Source organism: Ornithodoros turicata, chromosome 6, assembly GCF_037126465.1.
Source record: "Ornithodoros turicata isolate Travis chromosome 6, ASM3712646v1, whole genome shotgun sequence".
NCBI lineage: Eukaryota > Metazoa > Arthropoda > Arachnida > Ixodida > Argasidae > Ornithodoros > Ornithodoros turicata.
In genome coordinates this window covers 57,121,254-57,147,724 of record NC_088206.1, presented here as the reverse complement: position 1 = coordinate 57,147,724, position 26,471 = coordinate 57,121,254, and the positions used below count along the sequence as shown (strand labels likewise).

The following is a 26,471-nucleotide window of genomic DNA, read 5'->3' as shown; positions in this document are numbered from 1 at the left end:
CCATCGATTTCGCCAAAGTCCGTGCGTAACAATACCCTGATATAGCGATCGGATATCGCGTTCCCGTCGGTATCGTTATAAACGGGCTCGACGGTTTTCAATAAGCAAAGCCTTATGTTTTTCTCCGGCGCACGCAGTTTTTGTAATAGCATTTGCAGAAGCGAACTTCTACAAAGTTCGATGTGAGTCCACAATAGAAAGGGCGCGACACCACACACAGAATTTCCGTCGAGAGAAGTAGACGGCTACCATGGGAACAGGCACGCCTCGCATCGCGCTGCCAATTCCGAAAGGGAAATCGCATGGCCTGACTGTCGCATTCAGGAGACAGATCTCCCAAGTCCTTACGAGATTCCTGAAAAAGGGCGGAGTCGTTTCATAACTCATTTAATACCGCCTTGTTACAAAATATGAGACAAGATCAAGATATCGTTCACTCATTTACTTTTAGGGTAAATGTACGTTTCGTTTCTATATTGAAAGAAAGTAACAAAAGGGTGCATATTTAGGGAAGATTTTTACGAAATTTACACCTGCCTGAAGTGCAGTCATTAATCACATTAAAGTAGAATCACAAATAAAGAAGTTGCTCTTAAGTTAAGAATGTCCTACCCCGACACGTCATTCTTGCTTGGGTATACACAGGAAGAGACCACATCGTATCACATATCATACCAGCACCTCTGATTAGTGATAACAAACAAATACCTTTATTCCCTCATGGCAGTACACAGTGCAGGGAGACAAAAAGTGTAGAGTCATAAAAATAATATAAACGAAGGGAAACGGTTACAAAATATGTACCTCTGCAAGCAAAGAATAGAGCTGTAAACTTTTTGGAGTTAAGGTTTAAACATAGCTCGGCATTTCCAGCCTAGAAATCTCACAATCACAATCGGTGAGCTCGATCATGACGCATATTAGTGCGCTCAGCAGATAACATCACACTTCTAAACAGAGCAGGTGTGGTGTCATCTGGTGAGTGTGCTAATATGCAGTATGATCGAGCTCACCGATACGCCATGTCGACCTTCACGAGTTTGTAGCCGCGGCTGAACTCACGCCTTATCAGATGATTGTGATCGTGAATTTTCGAGGCCCTAAATGCTGAGCTATGGGTTTGAACGAGTATTCATAACGTGAACGAACAGTATGCCCAGTGAACGAGTGAAGACCTGACCTGATAGCAGTATATGTGATAACTTATATAGCACTTAAAACTCCATGAAATAAAACGTTAATAACGACGCTATTAGACTTCACGGGTTGGTCCTTGACCAATGGGTGATGAGTGCTTGATCCTGACCATAAGATGGGCATTTTCAAAGTGTCAAACAAGTAAGTTCCCAAGTGAACAACACAAGATGGTTCCACTGTGTGCTAGGGTTGCACCAAATGCATGCAAAACTGGAGTGCGCATTTCATTTGGCACAAACAAGACATACGTAGACTTTGTTGTGCGTGAACAGCTGCATCAAATCTACACACAAAATGTGTGCACAAACAATTCAAAATTAAAAATGATACACACACACACAAATTGTACAAGTCACACAGTATCATGTAATGAGTGCAATAATTTTATGGAGAAGAAAAGAAGTGCACATTTTTTGTGCTTATTAAATTCATGAAACGAGATCGTTGATTTTGCCTTAGTGAAAGCCAAAGCCGTTACCTCAACGATCCTCCACTGAAAGTATCGAAATTTTTATTCCTGAGTCCTGAGAGCTTTTTTTTTTCAGCAGCCGAGCGGACGAATGTAGATGATGTTAAATGTGAAATTATTGAGCAGTTATGGTGTTACAGTTTTTAAATGACTGGTAAAAATCACAACACCATGTTGATAAGAAAGTGTAATGTGGCAAGTCACCAATGTAATCCTGTGTCCCTACGTAAATGATGAAAACAATTCTAAAATGTGTTTGACAAATGAATCTCAATCATCTTTGGCATTTTTAAAACCATACAGATGTGAAACCCTAGGTACCGTTGTGGCTCATGCCTACGTATCATGCTTAATCTGTGCATTTTGTTCCTGCTGTAAACAGCCGACCAGCTTGCCTACTCTCACTATTGTTCAATATACGGGACCAACAAACAGCGACTCTTTAACGACACAGTTGAAGAGAGCAGCAAGGATTTCCTCCTTCAAGGACCACTGCTTTGAAGGAAAGAACGAATGTGATCGTTGACACGCACAGCGCACTCGCGATGAGCCCAATGTCCCGCTGTTGGCAGCAGCTCCACCCGCCCCAAGGCCCGCCGTATGCTGAGATGCGCCAGGCGCTTCGATAGGTACATGCTTCTCTCGCCCCAAAGTATCAGCGTTGGCACCATTATATATCCGGAAGGTATGCCAGTGTCAAAGTTGAGATTTGCGCGATGGTAGTTCATGGCACACTGCAGCACTCCTACGAGATGAAAGTCGTTTGGCGTTAGGGAGCAGTGTCCACAATCAAATTTCACCAATGTAAAGTTCGCTTCCTGTAACACGCGGTTTCCTTGAATGTGACTTGCAGTATACAGAGGTTTCTTCGCTTTCGGGTTAAACCCGATAGTTCCCCCGAACCAGGTTTCAACAATTCGGGTAAAACCTGACATCTACCCGAAATCTTTGCGGTCCTTCACCTTTTTGTTCTAGGTAAACCTTCGGAAAAGTGAATCATAATATCAGCAAAGAGAGCTATTTGTGACAACCTGCTTGTCCTCCTTTTATAATCCCCTCCTGCAGGAGAAAAAAGACAAGCTTTTGTGGAGCTCGGACAAGTGTTTGAATACCGCGGCCATTCACTGCCCCAGTTCCGAGCGGAAATATAAAGGTTCTTCTTTCTCGTCCCAGTGTCGCGGCAGTGGCTTCTTTCATATGCCCTTTGTTTCACCCGAAACTTCCCCGGTGACATATCAAACAGAGATCGTAGCGCCAGGTGTCTCCCCGAGTTCTCGTGTGTAAATAGCACCCGATTTTTTCCTCCCGAATTTGAAAAATCATTAAACCCGAAAACAAAGAACCCTAAGTATACAACATCACCAGGCAAACCAGCCAGACACTAAAAACATGCTACTTTTTTACTAACTGGGAGCCGGATTTACATGTAAGGTGAGTTCGCCCACACTTTTGTGGCTACATGCCGCACGTGCCGCAGCGTAGGGCTGCGGGTAATGCCGACCACATTCTCAGACACACTGTGCTTGGAGCTATGACAACTTTGTCCACATTTCTACAGTCCCTCGACTGCGATGGAGTAAATGATCTTGAGCTCAGCAAGCCAGCACGCTACTGACTGAGCTAGAGAGGTAAATTCTGGTAAATTTTTACTAATAAAATATATTTCTGTAGTGTTTCACTACGTTATCAGTCAATTATGCAAAAAAATTTCCTAAGTATTTTTACCAGTGAACATATTTTTGGAGTCTATCACTATCTTATTTGTCAGCTATACAATTCTCTTTTGGTATTATATTAATATCTAACATCTGCATTGTGGGTCCCCAGAGTCATAGGCGCTGCATTGCATGCGCAAAAGCAGTTGTGGAAAAGTTTCAATCCGGCTGGTACATCATTTTTGAAGTGTTAATCCTTGTTCAGAATTTCTGCGTGCCATGAATACTTACATAGTATTATTCTGTTACCGAAAATTAGGGCCTTGCGAACATTAAGGAATTTACAGTACTCTGTGACCGGTACTGGTTTCGGATTTACCTGGAAGTGAAAACACGTATTTCACGGCTTCCACTTCTTCCTTGCCGTATTTTCCCAGGCTTTCTTCTAAGCGTTCGAAGTCATTTCTCTCAAACAGCATCCTAGACATTTTGGGAAACTGGAAGGCAATCATGTACCTGCACATAAATATTCTTTTTTATAGAACATCTACTTTGCTGTCCATTCATAAGCACACAAAAACATCTGCTATATTTTTAAAATTCAAAATGCCTTTTATGTATTCAAAGGAAAGGCAGAGTTTCTTAGTCACTCAAGCAGTGGTTTACTGGTAATCCAGCTTTCCAGAGAAATTTGGATATACAGTGAACCCTCGTTAATATGACCACTGCCGTTCCCGTAGATTTTGGTCACAAAGCGAATTGTCATATTAACGAGAAACGCACCCTCTGCGGACCGGACACACCGCTACGCACAACAAAAGCCGACGTAATTATGATTTATTTTCTGAAAAATCTATTAACGATGACTACGTCAAACAATCTTCAGTCATTAATTTTTCTAAATGGACAATAGCACCATCAATTGCGGACACGTTATCGACATTTATCTGCTAAAAAAATAACAAGGCGACCTGTGACGCCCTACTTTAACACGTGTCACCCTCTGAGCGAGGTACGAGATAGCCTCTCCCGGGGGCTACTCTGAGGGTCATGTGACGTGGTCATAATAGCGGGAAGATAATGCCTGTGTTTGGCCCTACTTGTGACAAAAATCTTGGTAATTGTCCGATAAGCGGATTGTCATATTAATGAGGGGGATTTACATGCCGGCGGAACGGTTCCCGAGAAAAACGGTCATAAAGTGAGTATGTCAGATTAATGGGGGTCATATTAACGAGGGTTCACTGTAAATGCAATAGAAGTAGCCCAATTCAGTTGCAGTAAAATTTAGCCAATTTACCTGGAACATAAAAATGACAAAACTCATTCAACGTCTGACATGCCTTATACTTATTGAGTATACCTAAGGACTGTATTGGCTTATGCACTAAATATATGCACCACAGGCTGCAAAGAGTCAGGCATAACTGTAGTTTTTTATTGTCATTATTAATAGTGCATAATACTAACAACAATAATATACCTTCATATGTCCTTTGTGTATACCCATATACCTTCATGCCTGTTCTAAACCAATGACGTTCACAGCCTTTCACTTGATCTGAGGTTGGTGCAAAATAAGTAATTGTAATGAAGTAATGAAACTGTCCTCTTCTAACAGTTTAAATAGGCATTGCCTCACACAGTTATAACATACTCTTTTTAGAATATAACATATGGTTTATAAACAACAAGTTCATGGATATCCCCGTTCATATAAATGCTAGAACAACTGAAGAAACAGATCAATCACCAGAAACAAACTTTGTCAAATTGCTTGTTTAATTTGTTTCGCTGTCTGAAATTTATTCTCAGGTGAGCATACCGTAGACAAAAGCTAGACGTCGACTATACTGGTAGTGAGGAAGAGAAGCTTAGAACTGCGTAAAAATAGGACACTTGCCATGAACGTTTCATCTGGTCAAAGCTGGAATGCAGCAACTGACGCATAGCATCGGGATGTGGAGAATTGATGACGACAAGACGGTGAACAAGGTTAGGGTGAGACGCCGTCAATGCCCACGCCACTACTCCGCCCCAATCGTGGCCAACCAGGATTGCCTTACGTCCTTCTCCTAAATGACGAGGTGAAATCATTTCCTGCAATGCGTTCCCATACACTGTGTGTACACTGTAAGCTTCCTGCTGGGTGGGCTCTCCCTACCACTTACCTAGCTTCTCAACGAGGGCCTTGACGTCCTCCATCAGCAGCAACAGCCTGTACTGTGAGACCTCAGCCGGTTTTGACGATTCACCGTACCCTCTCATGTCAGGTGCCACAACCCTACGTGCGGGAAAATATCTGTAGCACAAATTTATCGGCAATATCGAATTTTGTCTACTTTACCAGTGGTCCTCCTTGAACTCCGTAATTTGCTTCTGCCAAGTGAGCCAAAAATCGGGAAACCCGTGCAAGAATACGACGAGCTGATTCTTTGGGTTTCCAGCTGATACATAGTGTAAGGTGATATCCTGCAAATAATATGCATACATACATCTATGTGTACATCTGCACATGCATACAGGGTCAGACCACTTGCTTCACTTAATTGGCTTTCGCAAATTTGAAGGGGAATATTATGGGGAAGGTATTGGGTAGAATTGAACTTTACCTGGAGAGGTCAGAGCACACACGTGTAACAGACAGGGGTGAATACAAGAGACCAGTGGGGGAGTTGCAGGAAGGCACTGTGGTAGTAATTCATGCCAATGAATTAAAAGCCTATAACCACTTGTATCTGTGGAATTTTGTAGATAACCACTCTCTTTCTGTTCATTAAAAAAAAGTAACTACCATTCTACTCTTCCATACAGTAATGCATAGCTTCTACCTTTCTTATTATGAGACTGTGAGCCAGTCGTTTATCCAGGATCCCCAGTACAGGGGGTGTTGCAAAAAACCGGGGGGGAGGGGTCGTTATTACAGTCATGTCATGAGAGGTTGACATATCATTACAGACATGTATCTAAAGCTGAAACAGCAAAGGCCCCCCTGTAGGGGGTACCCAGGTAAAAAAGAAAAAAAAATGTATGTGTGTGTGTGTGAGAGAGAGAGGGTCTGGATAAATCACTGCTGTGGACTCCTTTCTTCCTGTTTTATTTGAAAAAGGGCAATACATATCTGCCACCAGCTAGCTTGCTTTCTATCATTTTTGAAAAAGGGGATTATCGTTGCACTCTCGTTGCGAATGCAAACATTAAAAAAAAGAGCGCTTGCTTTCCAAATTTGCAGGGCACGCCGAGATACGTGAGAACCGACAAAGGATGAGCTCGGCGTCGTTTAACAGCAAGATAAGTACACGGCCCTTGCCGTGTCATCATTATCAAGCACAATGGCAGCGATCTATCACGAAGTAACAAAATACAAGAAAAGAATGCGGCTTAAAAACAGATGTCCTTTCACAGATGAACAGACAGAGTGACAGCTGTGTAACGCAGCCCGTCTTTCTCTCTCTCTCTTTCTATCAGTATTTCCTGTAATCTGTTGCACATCACAATTATTACGGATGTTTCGCAAGAAATTTCATTTGCAGCAACATCGCTGCAAAATAATCAGGTAATAAATGATCATATCAGAGGAACAGTATCTATATTAACTGCAGAATACACACTCACGTCTAGAGTGATATACTGATGCTTGACACCAAGATTCGGATCGGTCATGCATGACGGAGGGCTTTTCCGTTCCTTGCGCTTTTTCTTTTCTTGGAAGAGAGATTCGATGCCCACACGGATCAACACCAGCAGACAAACGAGTAATCCCACTACTACGAATGCTGTGAAGTTCACAGATGACGCAAGTTTATGAGATGACATCGTCCTTTAGAAGCTATATGTACTGCTTCCCAACACGAGCGTTTTTTTGTCAGTCATCGGTCTGTTGGCAGCAGATCATGTCAGGTCACACTCTTCACCGGCTCTCACAACTCACGTGTACCCTCCATCACCAACTCCACAATCCACTGGTTCCACGATGTCGCTAACGCAAATGTTTGATTGGCGGAGCGATTCAGCTGTGCTGCCGCGCTGGGCTAAAGGGCTAAAGTAACGTGGTCACCAGAGCCGGCTCTGGTGGTCACGTGGAAACGCTCGTCAAGCTCGCAAGCCGAGCTTCAAGCATACTTCAAGTTCAAGGCCGAAAACCAAAATGTTTTTTTTTCTTTTAAAAATCAATCAATCAATGTGAATATGTAGCACGTGAACGGGAGAGGACAGTTGTGTGTCGGGTACCGCATTTCCGAGCCGTTTACACATCGAGACAGTCTACGAAAGCTTGAAGCAGTCGACGTTTTACCAGTTTTAGAGTAATAATCTTTGTGTTCCATTTTGACGTTGAAGGCGATGGCACTGTGCATGAACCACTGTCGCTTCGTTTTCGAAAACAGGTAGGTTGCGGTTGCGGATTGTGCAGTTTGAACGTTGACTGTGTACGTGCAGTACGAGTCCCGTGTCCGTGTCGCTCCAATCAACGCTTTGCGCGTTTGAGCGGCTGTAGCCATGAAAACGAGTCACTCGCAGCCGCATGGGTAGCACTCTGGCTATGACTATGGATTTCCAACTGGCTCACTTACTTCTCTGTCAGGAGACCGGTGAACGTGCTTTCGTTTTCCTTTTCTGTTTACTTTCGAAGATGAAAGCCGGTTTCGTGGATGTCATTTCTGCTACTTGAGTTCACTTACAGGAAATCTTTTCTCAAGCCCCTGTTTGGATGGCTTTCTCATAAATAGCGCTTCTTTAAACCCCCCTTCGACGCCACCGGGTAAGAGTCTATGTGATAAGGAGTCAGCCAGAAATCCCACATTGGACCCCCTCCGATCTAACCCTGGGAACGAGGCTTAGACGGAAGTGAGCACAGTCTCGAACAACTGCGGGGGGGGGGGGGAACCCCCCCCCCGGACCCCCCCCCCCCGCGCGTGTAAAATGTACTGACCTAACCTAACCTAACCTCACTACAGAATTTGCACATTACAGCGCAATTTATTACTAGCGACGCGCGACTTCCGGTTAGCCTTGTTCCCAGGAGGGGGGTCCGATATGGGAATTTTGCAATTTCGATGTGATAAGACGTCACTGTTGTGCATCCTTCTCGAAATGTTTGTTACGTGAGCAAATTGCTTTTCATATGTGTAGGTTAGGGAACGAAAGGGCTCTGCAGACCAGTGGGTACTATAAAAATGTTTACTTTGGATTGTTAGGTCTCATACGAAACATGAGCGGAGGGGGACTGAAGTTCTTTCGTCTGCGCCGTGTGCTCAAAGGCACTCTGGTAACTGCCGCATTAGGAGGTACACTGTACACATTACATCGCAATGAATGGGATGTCAGTAGCATCGGAGCCGTGCGGATTGCTCGTGCGGCATTTACTGTAAGTGTGCTATTCCCACCGAGTGATTGCATCATGCGGGACAAATTGGATGCTACTATACTTTTCAATGTTTTCAGGTTAGCCGAATTGCCCTCGATTATAAAATATCAACCATAGGCATCCATAAGGACTCTGAAGAATATGCAGAGAAAAGATCTCAGGTATAAATCTCCATGCCTATAAACTCAGATTGAAGCATGCAGTGTGTGTTCTGGTGATGACCTTGCATTTTTTGGGACTAGTTTTCATATTCTTGTCGTCTAGCTGATTTGCAGTGACCGAACTGCAAAGCAACAAAGGAAGAAGCAAAAAATGTGTGTAGAGTAAACTGCTTGCCTGAAGATCACAATGTGAGATCACAATGGAATGACAGGAAATGCAAAATCGAAAAATTTATTGAGGGGGAATTTGTTACTCCTTTAAAGGGGTCGCGACAGGTCATCCCAGGTTATCTCAGATAAATGTAAAAGACGGTTGTTTGCATTGATGTGAGTCTACATTGAAAGTTTCGTGGTGAAGAGGGTAATAGAAGTGCAGAAAATGGGCACCGCGAACACCGAAACTCACGTGACTCTGACATGACATCCAATCGTCGCCGCCAGTGAGGCAGCGCACGAGAAGTCACATACTTGCGGCTGCCAATGGGAATGGACGCAACTCTGAGCTCTGTGACATTTGTGCTTTGCATGAGAGTGTGTTCGAGGGCTTGTATCTCGCTAAGTATGACACGTAGAGGAATAATTCTTTTCTCCCCAGTATTATCTTATTCAGTACAATGTGCCGAACCACTTCTATGAAAGTGTCCCAACCCATTTAATGGCTCTCTTCACATCAGACACCATGTTCAGGACAGTTCAGGCTGACACCCATGCAGTGACACCAGTTCAGGCAGGGGCGGATCCTCAATTTCTGATTTCACATAGTATTTAATTGACCTAGATCGTGTATCTACCATGCTAGCCAAGGCTGGACCTCCCTCTCAGAAAACTCCTGGATCCGCCCCTGAGTTCAGGGGTGTGCCCCTCTTGGATCTTTGGCTTGAGAGTCCACAAAAAGTATTTCATGCTATGCTATCATGTCATCCACGGGGACCCGTGAAATCCGTCCTTCCCTTATATAGCTATGGGCATAATGCTTATGAAAATAGGGATCATTCATTACACTTTTGTTTTGAATCACTAGTAATCAGTGTTTACTTGTGCAGGTTCACCAACGTTCAGCAGAGCGACTGCTCCACTTGTGCTCTGTAAACGGGGGTGTATATATCAAAGTGGGACAACATGTTGGGGCATTGGACTATCTTCTGCCTCCTGAGTACACAAAGACCTTGAGTGTACTTCACAGTCGTGCCCCGGCATCATCCATGGAGGACGTTCTCCGTGTCCTCCGTGAAGACTTGCACGCTGAAGTAAGTTTTTGTTTGCTTTTTAATTTTTGGTAAGGGTACTTTAAAAAATGGCTACAGTTACAGTTTCAGTTACCACAGAAAAAAGTTTTACTACACAAGAAAAGTAACCGTTACAGGTGCTCTTTCTCTGCACAAATAATTAGTTCAGTCACTGTCACAAGTAACTCGGGTACACTACACCTTTTTTCGCTAGAAAGTGAACATCTCATTTACCTTGTTGCCAAAAAAATTGTGAAAAATTGGCCCTCGGGATTGTAAAGGTTCCCGACCCCTGGTCTAACGAGTGGCGTCATTAGGGTATGTGTCACATGGTGCACCTCCCCCCCATGAATACATACCTTTCCATACTCTGCGATACATGATAAATAAGGTCCCTGGTTTTCTGCTGCTGCGATTTTCCGTGGCAAGCAGTCAATGGCTGCTTGAAACCGAAAACTCTTATTTTCTTGAATAACGTGGGGACAAAAATATGTTATAAAACTACAGTTTGAAAGCACTGTTGTGGCTCACCATTACCTGCTTGATATCTTGGTTTCTCCTCTGACAAAGACAAAGGTCTGTCACCTGCAATCATTTTATACCTGTTGAAAGATCTTTCAGCATCTACAGAGTTCATAGGAAATTTATAAGAATATTATAGGAAGGATCTTACAATACATGACCTGTGGAAGTTACATGACACTCTTTTTGTTTCTGAGCTGTAGGCATCATTTAAGAGTCTTTAATGGCAAACTCCCTGACAGCAAATCAAAATCCTCTGCTGCCACTGCTGAATTGCATACAGGAGGGACGCCACCCCTTCCTCAGGCAAAGTATGCCCAATAAACTTGGGCTAACGTTATCTTAAGCTAAACTGCAATCTGTCTGTGCTGGTCCTGCAGCATGGGTAGGGTTGTCAATCGGGATATCCTGGGACCCCGCCAATTTTTGACGTCTCAAAGTCCTGGGATTCCTTCCAGCAAATATGACAGGAAAATCAAACACCTGTAGGCCATGAGGCGCCGACTCACTCCTTCGTAAGGAAATGGCACGTTTTATGACTGGAGGTGGCAGGGGACCGCTGCCTACACGTACGCACAGATATTTGCTGACTGTCGTTTCTTCGAGCGCAGAAGCTGAGCGGACCTTCAGTTCGGCAGCCAGTGTTTGCACAAACACTGGCTGGCTTTCTCAGGTTGTGTCTTAATCATTGTACAATGTGATAAGTACGCAGCGTCAGTGTTGTAAACCGTTTAGTGTTTTGTTTCTTTCCATTCGCTTTTTTGTTGTTGTTGCTGTTCTTCATTCAAGTGGAATGTTATACCTCTTGAGGAAATTATAAAGTAATATTTCCTGTTACTTCAAGCGTAGCGGGACGCGCCTTCTTTTCAATTGCAGCAGTGAAATGCAGATGAATAAAAAAGGCGTGGCATTATCGTAGCAAAAACAGAAAAAAGAAGTAACATGTAACCATTTTGCCATCACTATCTTACCAATGCTGTTACACTGCAAATTTTCAAGTGCTTTCCTTCAGGAACAGGTAGACTTGACAAACCACACATGAATTGCGCACAACATGCCGATATAGTCACTTGAGGTAAATGGACTTGGAAGTAGAGTCCTGCACGGCCCGCGGGTACTACGACGTGGCACACTATTAGAAAGCACACTGAGTTGCTCAATTTCTTATGCGTCTGTAGTGCAGTCGCTCGAAATATGACGTAAAACGTCGCCGACAAGGGCAGAGCAAATGCTCACACCGTTAAGGTGCAATGGCGCCTGTGGGTCCTTTGTCCATGTTGCGTTTCGTATCATCATGCCTGAAGTCACTAACCAACACCCATTTGCACCTTTTTGCCCCCTGCGCTGATGTCGTACAAGAAACTATGCACAGAGACACATCTAATCATCAGGCATAGACCAGGGAGTACTCTCACTTTACTCGTTAACGTTCATCGCGTTGCGGGTAGGCTTATGGAAAAAAAATATGCGGGCTGATGCGGATTTGTAATGGGACGCAGGTTGCGTGTCGGGTGCGGATTTGAACCTGCAGGTAGGGGTCCGATGTGGGTCAGATAATTCTGACCCGCGCAGGACTATGCTTGGAAGCACCTTCTGAACTCGTCACAATTCCGAAATCCATCCCGGGATTGGCAGCGGAAAATCCCGAAAGCCTGGGACTGCAAAAATGACTCGGGGGGGTTGACAACCCTAAGCATGGACAATTTTGTAAAGCAGGCTTCACCTCATGCAGGGAAGCTTCAGGTGAAGCCCACTTTCGGGAGGTGTCTTCTGTATTCGGCGAATAGGCGGATATTCAGAAATCCGAATATTGGGTATTCGATTTGCGGTCCCTATAAAAATAAGGGATTCCGTGAAATTCCGTGCCAAACGAAGGATTCCGCGATATTTCGCGAAATCGGGGAAAACTCTGGGCCTTAACGATAAATAACAATATCGAGCCACACGAAGAAAAAAAGAATCACGTGCAGAGGGTTCCTCGTGTTGTTTTTGGCGTCATCGCGCCACAGAGATAGGGAGGTAGCGGCGGTACTGGAGCGCAGCGTCACCTGATGCGGACCCCCTCACACCTCCTAGTGACGCCACTCTAACACAGAAGCACGACGTGTCCAGCAGAAAACATGATGGCCCTGATGTTCATGGTTATCGGCTTTCGGGGAATCGTACGAACATTTGGTCACAGTGACACATCTGTCATGGGTTGCATTAAACTCTGGTTGTTGTGTCAGTGTCGATGGCATGTAGCATGTCGTGTTGGAACTCTATACAATTTGGGGCCACTGAACGATTGGTAGTGTTCCAAAAATCCTGATAGCACTTTGTACTCGTCCAGTGCCTTACTGCTTGACCAAAATTCTAATAAGTGGCAAATGTGATTTTTTTTTTGTCTGTCAGTTTTTGATGTGGTTTTCAACTATCGTTCTTCAATGCAACAGCCATCTGAAGTATTTTCAAGCATATCAGAACGTCCTATTGGGGCTGCGTCGCTGGCTCAAGTGCACCAAGTTACTCTGAAGGAAACTGGAGAAAAACTAGCTGTAAAAGTTCAACATCGTCGGGTCCAACCGCACTCAAGAGTGGACATGGCCACAATGGAGGTAAAAGCCTAAGGTGCACAACTGTGATGCAGACCTATTTATCTCAGTTTTTCCTGCATTTCAGCTTTTGGTGAACATAGTAGCGAAAGTATTTCCAGAGTTCACACTGATGTGGTTGGCAGACGAGACAAAACGCAATCTCCCTGTTGAGCTGGACTTCATCCATGAAGGTCATAACACTGAGCGTGTGAAAAATATGTTTAAACACTTCAAATGGTTAAAGGCAAGTACATAGACAAATTTTTGTGTGCAACGTTCTGTGCACGTCGATCCAGGACGTGTGTTTAATGGGTGTTTGGCAGCAGTTCAGGACTTTGTTTGGAGAATGCATGGAAGTACCAGTCAAACATCTGAAAAATTCAGACCTTCAGTCGGTTTAGGAAGTTGGGAGGGCAGGCATGTTCCCACGGTGCCCCTTAGATGCATGTATGTTTATCCTGTACGATGAAGTATTTCTAGTGTGGTGCAGTCTTAGATGTCTCAGTTCAACATCATTCTTCTATTAATGGAGCACAGAGCAGACTCCAAAATTTTCTTTGGGTTTGAGTACGTCTAATAAATAAGAATGCTGGGAATAGGGTACTGGAACGAAAATAGGGAAGATTTGAAAACGTTATAAAATATAAACTGGCTGCAGTGCAACCAAGTTGTGCATACAGATAGGGAAGGCAAGAGTACACGCATGTGCTGATACGCCTCTTCTCTCGCGCACCCGAGCCTGGACGCCTAGTCTACTTTGAGAGTGCATAGGGGCCGAAAGCGTCTACTAATTTCAATGAAAATAAAACTTCATTTCGTGCAGGATATAATGGACTATTTCAAGTATGTTTGAAGCGTTTCAATGCTGATACACTGCAACAACCGTGCTAAGACTTTGCAAAAGTTAGTGTTCACATTTGACAATGTCGAGGCATTTGGAGAATTTGTACAAGCGGAATTTCAGAAAGCGTCGATTCGACGACAGAGCAGCGATCACGTCCTTCGCCATATGAGTTATAATTAGGGAGTGACTTTTTCGGGTTAAATGCCTTTCTCAGATCCGGGGGGTAAAACTCGGGCGCTATTTTTAAATCTGTAATTCGGGGAGAAATCGGGCGATAATTGTGCCTTTGGGTGTTATTGTTTCTCCTCTAGTATACTAAGTCCTTCCTAATCTCTCTTTTTTTTTTTTTTTTTTTTTCGGGATCGTGACCTTCCAGTGGTAATCTCCGAAGGCATAGACAGTGTTGACACACATGGGTGTATTGCTGGGAATGTAAGTGACCCATTCTTACATGTGTTACACGTGGCAACCTTTGTTCGTCTTCAGTGGAAACGTCACTTGAAGATTTCATAGTGACTGGAATTCGTGGAGAAATCGGGTTTAACCCGAATTGGTCGGAGGTCAGTTCGGGGGGGAATAACCCGGCGGAATCGGGTTTAACCCGAAAAAGTCACCCCCTAGTTATAATTGTGCGAGTTTTGGTAGGCGAGATGGGCGCCAAGTAATACTCGCCTCAAGAAGGTGTTCACCGACAACAAGTTCGGGTTGGAGAGCAGCGTGTGCAGTCGCCTGTCGTTCGCTAGAGATCTCACGCAGGCGAGCAACAAGCACATCGAGGTTTTCCATTTACACTTCTCCGACGACGTGGACACGTTGAAGACGTTCCAGCTGTGCGTTACGTGCAAGCAGTGCTACAGGACCATCAACTAGGTGATCAGTGTGTCGATTGACGGTGTTGTGCACGGTTGAGTGTCTGCCTCATCACCTGAGCGATGACCATGCCTTCAATAAAAACGTAAAGAGTTACTTGATACACAAGTAGGTGTACCTCGCTGGACATGTTTGTGAGCAGCTCAGTGACTGAACTACTTTGTCAAGTCCACGCTGCACAAGCTGTACGACATCAACATAGACATGAGTGCGCTTGATCGGAACGAATCAGTTGCATCCACGTCTACGACGAGGGACGAAGAGGCAGCTGTCGAGCGGATAGACGTCGACCTGGCGTCAAACTCAGACGTGAGATAATACACACTGCTGTGCAATGAGTAGAGGCGTTTAGATATTGCATCCGGTCAGAATGTGACACCGAGGAACATAATTTACACTTTCCATTTACACGACTCAGGGCCGTGTCCCGACACAGCCTACCCCAATTGTTTCGCAGCAACATGTTCTGCAAGAAACAAATTGAGCTCTTGCAAAAATATGCTGAGCGCAGTTGACCTACAGAGTGTATGCGAGGCCTTTGTTCCACACTCCTTTAAAAAAAAAAAAAAATCCACTTGTGAAAAGAGCGTATCGGGGAACGTCGTGATGTAAAGTGGTCGCCAGGCACATGACTCGTGATGTAGAAGAGACAAAGAGAAGAAAGAAACAAAGAGAAAGGCAGAAGGCTTCCCGGCTGCTTTTTGCTGACTGTTTTTGCAAATTTGATTGCGCAGTTACGTACACCGCAGTGCGAAAATATTTTGCATGGTGGCTTAACGAGTGAAACAGGGTTTCGAGCCATGTTAAATTGTATTGCTCCTTTTAGGTAAAGTTTTGGTTTCTTGACTTTTATGGTTGAAGTTTGTGGTTATATGTGGAAACAACTTTATGATAATTGTTCAAATTGCATTCCATTGTTTCTACATTGTTGACCTGGGGCTCTGCCTTTCTAAGGTTCCTGATGTAAGATGGGATTTAACGAGTAAGAGGGTGCTGACCATGGAATTTTGCGAAGGTGGACAAGTTAACGACAAAGAGTACCTCACGAAGCAAAACATATCTGCTTCTCAGGTGTGTATGAAAGAAAATGTTTTATCTCTAGTACCAGTCTTTTAACAAATCATGGCATGCTATGCTTTTACTTTGAGAGCATTGTCACGCCCATTACTATACAGTCGAACCTCGTTAAAACGAAGTCGGTTATAGCGAATTTTCGGTTATTACGAAATTTTTTCTTTACTTGGTTGGTCATGCTTTGATTCTATGGGGATTTTTTTTCTACAACGAAGTAATCTCCTCTATTTTCATCGCTTCCTCGGTTATTGCGAAGTTTTTGCCCCGAATTTCTTATCGCGGAAGGACTTATCCACGGAGATTAGCGCCGCCGCCTACGTGTCACCGATGAGACGAATGACCTCAATGAGCGATCGCGTCCTGGCCTGGCCCTGGCGCTCCGCCAGCATTCTCTCGCTTCCTCCTCGCCACATCTCCACCTCCGCGTCGTCCGCGTCCAGTCCTCCTCCACCCACGTGACCACGCGTGACGTGATTCATTCCCTTCTGGCAGTGTGTGGTGTGGACAACGTGGGTACACTTTCGGCTGGTACACCATATCTCGCAAACGGAAAGCGTTGTCTTTGGAAATGAAAATGCGATTGAGATGTTGTTCGGGGAGTGGAACGACGTCACGCACACCACAATCCGAAACTGCTTTGCGAAGGGAAAGTTCGCGGCCATCGCGGAGGAAGTTTACACGGAGGCGACATCGGTAACAAACGAGGCAAGGCACCAAGTGGAAGCCAGCGTGTAGAAGCGTCTGCAAATGGTGAAGCAGGTGCGATTTTGTGTCGGCCGACGACGAGCTCGTGGTGGCAGCTGAACTATCAGACAGTGACATAATCGCTGCCGTCACCGCGCAAAACACGATTGTTGGAGCTGACGCAATCAGTGATGACGACTGCGGTAACAGCGAAACGAAGGCATGGAAAACTCTCGCGTAACCAGTGCCGAGGCGCTTAGCATGGTGCAAACATTCCTCTTGGAACATCCGACGGCGTCAGAAGCACATGTTTGCAACGGATTTCGTTGTCTCGATAAGGTGAGCGACATCGTCGTGCGCAATGCTATCGCGACGAGGCAACTAGTGATTACAGATTTTTTCAAATAAATATGCTTTTTTGAGCGCTCATTTTGTGTTGTAGCCTGATTGTATCATACCACAACGTGGTGCACGCACTTGTTAGCAGCTTAGTGGCAATCTCCTACAATTTATGGAGGTATTCTTTTAGTACGAATTTCGGATACAACGAACAAATTTGCGGTTCCCGTGAGACTTCGCTATAACGAGGTTCGACTGTACATAGCATGCTCATTCATGTGCTTCATTAGTCTGCTGCTTCCCATACCAATCTGTTGTTTGGCACATAATTTCACGGAATCCCTTATTTTTAGGGGTGTGTGGATATTCGAGTTCTCGAATTCGAATCGAATACCCAATATTCGGGTTTCCGGATATTCGACTATTCACCGAGTACGGAGGACACCTTCCAAAAGTGGGCTTCACCTGACGCCCCCTTGAGGTGAAGCCTGCTTTACAAAATTGTCCATGCTGCGGGACAAACACAGACAGATTGTAGTTTAGCATAAGATAACGTTAGCCCAAGTATATTGTGCATACTTAGGAAGGGGCGGCGTCCCTCCTGTGTGCAGTTTAACGGTGGCAGTGGGGGATTTTGATTTAATGTCTGGGAGGCTGCCTTCAAAAAAGTTAACTCTTAAATAGTGCCTGCAGCCCAGGGACAAAACAGGGTGTCCAAAGATGTAACTTCCCCAGGGCATGTATTGTAAACAGGGTGTCGAACCGAAACGTTTTTCGTTCCGGTTTTCGTTCCGGTTACATCATAAACGACCCGGTACCGGTTCTGCTCCGGAGCAAAAAAACTAACGGTTCATACCGGTTTTTAACCGGTTTTGCTTCTGCTTCTGCTGGGAATATTCATCCCCACAAAAAAAATAAATGTTACAAAATGTAAACCCGTTTATTCCGCATACATGGTATTTAATAGACAGATGTGAAATTGGTAGCTCCTGGTTCCTGTAGTTTACTGTCTGAATGAGCTTTCTGCTTTCTTGAAGCGCATGCTACAAACGGACTTGTTTGTCGTGATGTCATGCGTAAAGTACTTTCTTGCTGGGTTGGAGCGATCGCGTCCCATCCGAATGTCTGTTGCTACTGTCTAGCCAGCAACCACCACGCAGTACGAGTACGACGCTTACGAGTACGACGCAAATCGAGGAACACCTTCACTCACAAACACGCTCGACGGCTCCGTTATATTTGCTTCGTGTCCTGTCCACAAAAGAGTTGCCACATCGCATGGGCTTGCCCTCGCGTATACGTAAATGTATTCAACTTAGCTGCTCTCAAACAAGGGACGCGTTGCGCGACATTACCGATAAAGAAGCCATTATGCAGCCCCCCTGGGTCGCTGTTTAGTTGGGGAGAGTTTGGGAGGATCAAATTAAAACGAACACTACGGCACATTGCTAGAGAGTCACATGTACCTCTAAGTCTGTGTGCGTGCGTGAACGATAAACCATTACAAAGGGAGCCTAAGGGTCATAGTATACCAACATACATTCTACCGTAACCCTAACCCTCGTATAGTATCCATGACATGACTTCAGAGCACACGACGTCCTATCCGTAGTCCAAACCGGCGAAGTTTTTTCTTGGATCGAAAACCGTTAAATATATTTTTCGGTTTCCCTCCTGAGCGAAAAAAACGTATACGGTTTCGATTCCGTTCCGGTTCGCACCAAAATAGCGTTTTTTTTCGGTTTTCGGTTCCGGTTTTCGGTTCGCTCCGACACCCTGATTGTAAACTCCTTCCTATAAAGTTCCTTTAAACTCTGTAGATGCTGAAAGATCTTTCAGCAGGTGTAAAATGATTGCAGACGATAGACCGCGTCAGAGGAAAACACAAGATATCATCTATGTAATGCTGAGCCACAACAGTGCTTTGAATCTGTAATTTTATAAAATATTTTTCGGTCCCACATTATCCAAGAAAATCAAGAGTTTCCAGTTTCAAACAGCCATTAACTGCTTGCCGCGGAAAATCTCAGAATTTACGAGTTGGTGCCGAGGAATTTTGAATTTGCCGCAGCAGAAAGCCGATGGCCTTATTCATAGTGCAATCAACACACAGTCTGTCACAGGTAGTGCTGTATCAGTCGACCCTTACAACAACGTACTGGAGCGCAACAAAATGATCTAGTGTCTGAGCACAGTCCACACTGAGCACAGATTTGCTTTGATCAGTAAAGTTCATATCACAGGTCTCTGAACGCCTTGGCAAGCTGTACAGTGAAATGATCTTTGTGCATGGCTATGTTCATTGTGATCCACACCCTGGGAACCTTTTGATCCAGCCGGGGTCAGATGGGCCTACCCTCGTTCTTCTTGACCATGGCCTCTACACGGTGAGCAAACCATTGCTTATGCTAAGGCTGCAAATTAATTGTCACCTAAGAACCTTATTTTACCTGACAGGAGCTGACCAATAAATTCCGCCTCCAGTATGCTCGGCTTTGGCTGGCACTGCTGAGAGCGGATGTAAATACTCTAAAGGTTGTTGGAGGTGAGCTGGGTGTTCGTGGAGACCTCTACAAGATCCTGATGTGCATCATTAGTGGCCGTTCATGGACAGCCGTGTCAGAAGGCATCGATAAGCGCAAAACATCTGCAAAGGAGGTACAGTACAAGAACTTTAAAGGGGCTACGAAATTTCCTGTACACGCTTGCTGAAAACAGTTCTTCCTGTCGAGAAACTCATAGTGCCAGAAAACCTTGAGCTTGAGGACACGTAAAATATGAACACACACACAAAGGCATCGAGCCTTCGTGTGTGTGTTCATCTTTTACGTGTCAAGGTTAGCTCAAGGTTTCCTTACACTATGGATCTTTACCAGCTAGTCGCCATCCTCTCAGTTATCTCAGAGAAACCCGTACACGAGAAATCTTTCCCTACTAAAGTGCGCCGTTTCCTAAACATGCATGGTTCAAATTGCCTCTGCCAGACCTAAAATTGCTTGACTTCTCCTCCATGTTCCTCCTTCCTCCCATGATGCTCCTCATGTTTCTTGGTTACTAGACGCATTTTCCCGCTGCTTTCTTATGTCGGCAGACAGTCGGCAACAGATTACTGACGGTTGCATCTGCCCCCAGACCACGCTGCGATATTGCGCACAATCCTCGCACGGCAGCCCCACACCGACATGTGTCCAAACCCTCCCGCATCTCAAGCTGTGAAATTCTACCATTCTAAGAGTTCTACAGCAGAACATAGTTAGGGAGTGACTTTTTCGGGTTAAACCCGATTCCGCCCGGTTATTCCCCCCCGAACTGACCTCCGACCAATTCGGGTTAAACCCGATTTCTCCCCGAATTCCAGTCACTATGAAATCCTCAGGTGACGCTTCCACTGAAGACGAGCAAAGGTTGCCACGTGTAACACATGCAAGAATGGGTCACTTACGATCCCAGCAATACGCCCATGTGTGTCAACACTGTCTATGTCTTCGGGGATTACCGCTGGAAGGTCACGATCCCGCAAGAAAACAAAAAAGAGAGATTAGGGAAGGACTTAATAGACAAGAGGAGAAACAAAAACACCCAATAACATCCGAAGGCACAATTATCGCCCGATTTCTCCCCGAATTACAGATTTAAAAATAGCTCCCGATTTTTACCCCCCCCCCCCCCCCCGAATCTGAGAAAGGCATTTAACCCGAAAAAGTCACTCCCTAAGCATAGTTGTTAAATTTTTTCCCCATTCTGTGAGGAGACGGGGGATGGCTGGCTTTGGCCAGGGCAATGATGGCCAGGCAGACTGTTCTTGTGAACGTCTTGCAAGTGCCACGTGTTTATCACTTGGTGCGGTTAGTTTTGTCGTCCCCATGGTGCCATGTAAACGATTGTGACGTAAAATTGGATTACACTATTGCTTCCTGGAATCCTTCTGAAAGTGATTGTTGAGTATAGTACAGTACGACAAGCTCAGAGGCAGAAAAGTAGGGCTGCCTCACTAATAAGTGACCTTTAACAACAAAAAAGAAAGAAAGAAAGAAAGAAACAGACAAAGGCAAGGGTCATAAATGAGGCACAGTCTCCCTGTGGCAGTAAAAGAATCGGTTCTCTTAAGCATTGAAGAAGGAGAAACATGTATTTATATTCTGTTTGTTTGAATTTGATAAATGATCTGTTGAAAACACAATAATTCCAGGGAATGAAGGATTCTTTGGAATAAAACTTTAATATTCACAAGCGCAGGTTTTGCACGGAAGCATGTGAATATTAAAGTTTCATTCCAAACAGTGCTTCATTCCCTGGACTCATTGTGCTCTCACTACTACCAGACTAGACCATGTCTATTTTTTTCCTTCATCGCCCAAATGATCTGTTTGTTCAATTATTCAATAAATGATATTTTTTATGAGTGACCTGTATCAAAACGTAGTGGCAGACACCAAGTTCCCTTTTGTTTTGGTCAGGGAATTCATTTGAAATTCGCTTGAAAAGTCAGTGAGAACTTGGAAAAGTCAGGGGATTTGAAGGCTACAGTTTGGTAGACACCCTGATTGTGGTTCTATTGCAGAAGTAAATTTTTGCAGTGCATAATTGAAAATATTGGAATTTCACTTATCTCAAAGCCTTACGTATCTGAAAATTTCCCCCGTTTTTTATGGCTTCGACCTAACGAGGGTTTACTACATTTGTGTACGTGTTAGAATGCACTGGTCATAGTGTGGGAACACAATTACATACCATGCAGACACACAGTTCCCTTTAAGGTCGGAAGATAAATTGAAATTAACTTTGCGACAGCCAACTGCGGTGCAATTGCAACAGCTTTATTTCTTTTACTACTGTTGCAGTGCTTGTACACGCCTGCATTTTCCCGGAACAGCGAATACATAAGGCATTTGTTGATTGGTTAGTAAGAGGTATACGCAAAAGAGAATGAAGCTGCCAGGTTTAGAAGTTCTGCCTAATGTTGACGTTGCTGCTGCTGCTGTGCACCAGCAGTGCTGTGTTCGTGGGTATAGGAAGGCTTTGTAACCAAACTTCCCTCTTCTCACACTAAATTTTTAACCTTTACCTCAGACACTGCTGGTGTTTATTGACACCCACTCAGACTTTCCGAACCATTTCTGAAACTGCAGCACCGGACAGCACAAAACAGAGTTAGGAACAAGGTGACAAACACTTTTGCAGACTCACAACTAAGGAAGTTTATTTCAAAAGATCATTTATATAGGGTGTCCCAGCTAACTGCAAACATATTTTTTTAAAATAAAGCTACAAAGTTGTCCCAATGAGAACATCTGTTCCTTTCGGTCACCTGATATCGTAGCCATTTGCAGAACAAAAATCCGTTCGATAGATCGCCCGCAAAAAATTCGTGAAGGTGTAGAGGACGATACTCTTCCTCTACATGAGCCCCGACCGGCGATGATGGTATGTCACGGAGAGGCGATGACGGTGGCCTATCTCCATGGCCGCGCCGGTGGAACTGAGGCAGGTGCTCCAGGTGCGTGGCATTCTTCGTCGTTGTCCACCGGCCGCTACATCACTCCCCCCCTCAGACGCGGAGCGGCGATAAAGCAGATGATGTCCGCGACTTCACTGGAGGAGGGCAGCGAGGGCGACCGTGGTTAGCATGTACGGTTGAACAGGATGACGGCACGGCAGACGGTGGCGAAGCATCACAGCTGATGAGTAATCAGATCCGGTAGCCCGAGAACAGCGAGGAAAAGAGTGAGTCGCTGGGGAAGTGGAGGTCCTGGGGTGCCGCTACCGGCACGGGAGCCGAAGCTCTGAGAGTCCCAGAGGAGGAGAGGGTGAGGCTGTGGGAGCCGTTGAGAGACGCCGGCTGAAACGTGCCGTGGCGTCGGCTGCCGCGACTGCCGCGACCGGCAGGTGAGGGCGAAGCTCGGGTGTCGAGGCCGGCAGTGAAGGAGCGCCGGGGTGCGGTGAACATCGGGCTGAAGCGAAGGGGAATGAAGCTGTGATGCGCGTGTGTACCGGTTGGTAGTGCTTTGTAGGAGAGAGGAGCCTCGTGCCGTGGGTGAACGAGGAGCGTTCGGGTCACCAAACGTAGAGGACGATACTCTTCCTCTACATGAGCCCCGACCGGCGATGATGGTATGCCACGGAGGGGCGATGACGGTGGCCTATCTCCATGGCCGCGCCGGTGGAACTGAGGCAGGTGCTCTAGGCGCGTGGCATTCTTCGTCATTGTCCACCGGCCGCTACAAAGGAACGCCATTTTTTTCTTTATTTTGTTCATTGTGCTTCTTAGAAGACGCGTCTTTCCTTCACCCCCAATGTGAGAGGGAGAAAGAGCACACTGTCTCCTCTTGCGTCCTGGAAAAAGGTTAAAAGGAAACAGAAAATGCAACCCAAGATAAGGCCAGTTCCGATAGAGTCACCCGATACATTTGTTTTTGTTTTGTTTCCGCAAGTTAAAGCTCATCTTCGATGCATGAGGCGGCGCTGTACTCCTTTCCTCTCTCACATTGGGGATGATGGAAATACGCATCTGCGAAGATGCGCAATGAACAAAATAAAGAAAAAAATGGCGTTCCTTCACTAATTTTTTGCGGGCGATCTATCGAACGGATTTTTGTTCTGAAAACGGCTACGATATCAAGTGACTGAAAGGAACAGATGTTCTCATTGGGACAACTTTGTAGCTTTTATAATTAAAAAGTTAATTAATGAAAGTTAATTAAGACATTGCTTTTGGACTTTGCTAATGCCCTCAAAGGGAGTGCCCTTCAGCATATGCTATGTATATTGCAATTGATTTCATCATGGAAAAAGTGTTATATATATTTTTTTAAAATATGTTTGCAGTTAGCTGGGACACCCCGTATACACTCAGTCAGCAAGGCCAAGCAAACAGGCGTTAATTAAAATCTCAGTCAACGAAGTGCACGATGGGAGCACCCAAAATGTTTTAGTTCACGTCACAAATCCAAACTCAGATAATCTTTTTCAGATGAGATAATCTTTTTCTAAGTTCGACAGAGCTAGGGAAGGTGCACTGATGCTATAACTAGTTTTATCAGTGTAAAAGGCTTCTATTACCTCAAGCACAGTTTTTTCCACATTCTTACATAAGACTGAAGTGTCGGCAAAGCAAGGCTCACAATTGCATTCTCTACATCATACGCTCAGATAGCCGGAAGGAGCACATCGAACACAGGAGATGTGTTCAAGTAAATGGACATTTAAGCAGCGTCCCAGCTGCCCAATATAACATGCCCCACAATCTAAAGGAATAGAATAAAATCCGTCCAAAACACACTGTACAAAAAGTTTTTTTTGTGCCACACACTACAGCATCTAGCCGGGATATCATTGTTAATGAACAAACAAATTGAGGTAAATATTGGGTTTTATTTCGGGAGCTGTAAGATAGGGTAAACCTGGGCTATATGGTTACATATAGGGTAGAAAAGCAAATTTTCAGGTTCGCGTCTCGCTTTTCAGAAAAACCTTTTCAGCAAGAATGCACAGTGCTTAGTGTTCTCCAGTACCTGGACTGACTTGTGGCACTTTGGAAAGTTATTTTTGGGAATTTTCGGGTTTTACCATAAATAATGGATGATGCAAATCAGGGGCTAGATACAGGTTTTTCCAGGTTTAACCGCCAAAAAAGCGAGGCCTTACGTATAACATTACGTAACCTTAAAACGGCATGTTTAATCGCAGCCCTATGCTTGTTCGCATTGGCTGCAATAGCTAGCCGCATTGCCGTGAGTTGTGACAAGTAGTGCACCAGCATCGAAACTAGAATATAGGAGCCTTATTGGCAGCAACTAGTGCCACTGTGTTGGGTTTTCTCTGGCGGAGTACTCTGTTAGGGCTGATGGCCTACGTTTCGTGCCGTTCTTAGGTACAGGTTTAGAATTTTCAAAACCCAGGAATAGTACTATGTGGTAATTTCTTACTTTGGATATAGGCAAGGCCGTAACTGGAACGATATGTACAACATGTTCAACTATTAACCTTCATATGCTGTACTTACACACAATACGTATTTTTGCCCAGGGCCAAGAAATCCGGGACTTTGCCAGCGAGCATTTCACTACGATCTCTCAGATCCTGAACATGGTTCCCCGAGAAATGTTACTCATTTTTAAGACCAACGACCTGCTTAGAGGTATAGAGACCATGCTAGGTGAGAAACTGCATGTCTTGCGTTTTATTTGAGGCACCTGATTTTACAGGCACATTTTTGGTGAATTTTCATTTCAGGTACCCGTGGAGCGTCGAAGTCTTTCATGACTATGTCACGTTGCTGCATCCGTGCTGTGTACGATGAACAATTGCGGCTGTGCAGCAACATGTGGTGCAAATTTAACGTTCAGTTGCGATCTTTTCTCACGGGATGGTCCCTCACTGCGTATGAAATGTACTGTTGGATGCGTAGTACCAGGCTCGCTACAGTATTGCTAGGCTGCCATGTGGCACCTTGATTGTCATGGTTCTGATTAATCTATGGAGACCTGAATGTGCTGTAATTTATCTTCTCTGACATTTTTGTACACATTAGGTGATGCATTCGGCCAACGCTATTTTTTTACCGTGAGTAGTATGGCTGTCGTGAACAGTCGTGGGATGGCACCACACAACGATACATTACTGTTACGGGAAACAATACGTTTTGCAACCCTTGCCCTATGGGGTGGGTGCAGTAGTGTACTGTTGGATGTATATTGCACTATGCCTACCAGAAGATGACCAGGTTGATTAGAGCTACAGCCCCAAGCAGAATTTATAGAAGTTGTATCCCAACATAATCCATAAAATTATGTAATAACACTTCATAAAACTTATTGGTGATGAGAGGGCAATGCTGCTCAACATTGTTGCTTGCAGTGTGCTCATACAAACGGCGTGAAATATATAAAGCTACGGTGTATAGCCCACTCATTTTGTTAAGTGTAGTAATTGTACTTATACAAACTCTCATGGGAGCAATGCCAGTTCCTTCAGCTTTCCACCTGGAATGGGCGTGTAGTTCCCAGCTGCAGGTTTCCTAATGCATGACACCCCACCTTGAAGAATGCTGGTCATTAGTCCATCATGTCAGCATACTGGTGGAGAATGTCTTCCACGTTTAATTTTCAGATCACAGAGCTTTTAAACCAGCATTGCTGCTTAAACTGAAAAAGAATGAACAACGAACATGCCCCATCCTGTGACATGAAGTGCATGAACCAAAGCTGCCACACAGGAGGCAAACCCACAATACAGTAATAGTATAATAAATATTTCATAATAGGTCCACGTCTTGAGGTCTTTTCTCCTCAAGTACAGCACAGGCTCATCGACCTCCTGTTGTGCCTGTGCTCAGTACGTCCAGTCAGCCATAGTGCACTCTTTACAGTTTGTGCGCGTGCACTTCTCAAAGAGAATGTCATAAACTTCCCTGATCTGTTGGTTCCGAAGTGAGACATTTCAGCTAGCTGCCGTTTAGGCTTGCGTCCACGTCCTTGTGTTCAGAATGGT

General features: G+C 44.8%; 2 protein-coding genes across 6 annotated transcripts; one reads left to right on the top strand and one right to left on the bottom strand.

Moving 5' to 3' along the window:
* Positions 1-687: 687 nt before the first annotated feature.
* On the bottom strand, positions 688-7,886 carry LOC135396785 (epoxide hydrolase 4-like). Its single transcript, XM_064627949.1, has 6 exons — positions 6,937-7,886; positions 5,669-5,793; positions 5,493-5,605; positions 5,225-5,396; positions 3,701-3,837; positions 688-2,411 (listed from the first exon to the last, which is right to left on the bottom strand). The coding sequence occupies exons 1-6, from the start codon at positions 7,135-7,137 to the stop codon at positions 2,149-2,151; spliced, it is 1,011 nt and encodes a 336-aa protein (XP_064484019.1). The 5' UTR covers positions 7,138-7,886; the 3' UTR covers positions 688-2,148.
* On the top strand, positions 7,561-26,245 carry LOC135396784 (aarF domain-containing protein kinase 1-like). 5 transcript variants are annotated; one of them, XM_064627948.1, is made up of 11 exons: positions 7,561-7,706; positions 8,517-8,686; positions 8,764-8,847; positions 9,891-10,094; positions 13,031-13,192; positions 13,257-13,415; positions 15,840-15,956; positions 19,226-19,369; positions 19,440-19,640; positions 25,008-25,137; positions 25,215-26,245. In XM_064627948.1, the coding sequence occupies exons 2-11, from the start codon at positions 8,531-8,533 to the stop codon at positions 25,433-25,435; spliced, it is 1,578 nt and encodes a 525-aa protein (XP_064484018.1). In that variant the 5' UTR covers positions 7,561-7,706; positions 8,517-8,530; the 3' UTR covers positions 25,436-26,245. The 5 variants fall into 5 exon arrangements, with proteins under 5 accessions (XP_064484018.1, XP_064484016.1, XP_064484017.1 ...); XM_064627946.1 differs by lacking the exon at positions 7,561-7,706 and adding an exon at positions 7,885-8,080; XM_064627947.1 differs by lacking the exon at positions 7,561-7,706 and adding an exon at positions 8,268-8,451.
* The last annotated feature ends 226 nt before the right edge of the window (positions 26,246-26,471 follow it).

Coding starts and splice junctions, on each gene's coding strand:
- LOC135396785 (XM_064627949.1), bottom strand. CDS start 7,137: ATGTCATCTCATAAACTTGCGTCATCTGTGAACTTCACAGCATTCGTA. Junction 5,794..6,936: donor ATCAGTATATCACTCTAGAC/GTGAGTGTGTAT, acceptor TATTATTTGCAG/GATATCACCTTACACTATGT. Junction 2,412..3,700: donor ATACGTGTTTTCACTTCCAG/GTAAATCCGAAA, acceptor TTCATCTCGTAG/GAGTGCTGCAGTGTGCCATG.
- LOC135396784 (XM_064627944.1), top strand. Junction 19,641..25,007: donor GCAAAACATCTGCAAAGGAG/GTACAGTACAAG, acceptor ATTTTTGCCCAG/GGCCAAGAAATCCGGGACTT. Junction 25,138..25,214: donor AGGTATAGAGACCATGCTAG/GTGAGAAACTGC, acceptor TTTTCATTTCAG/GTACCCGTGGAGCGTCGAAG.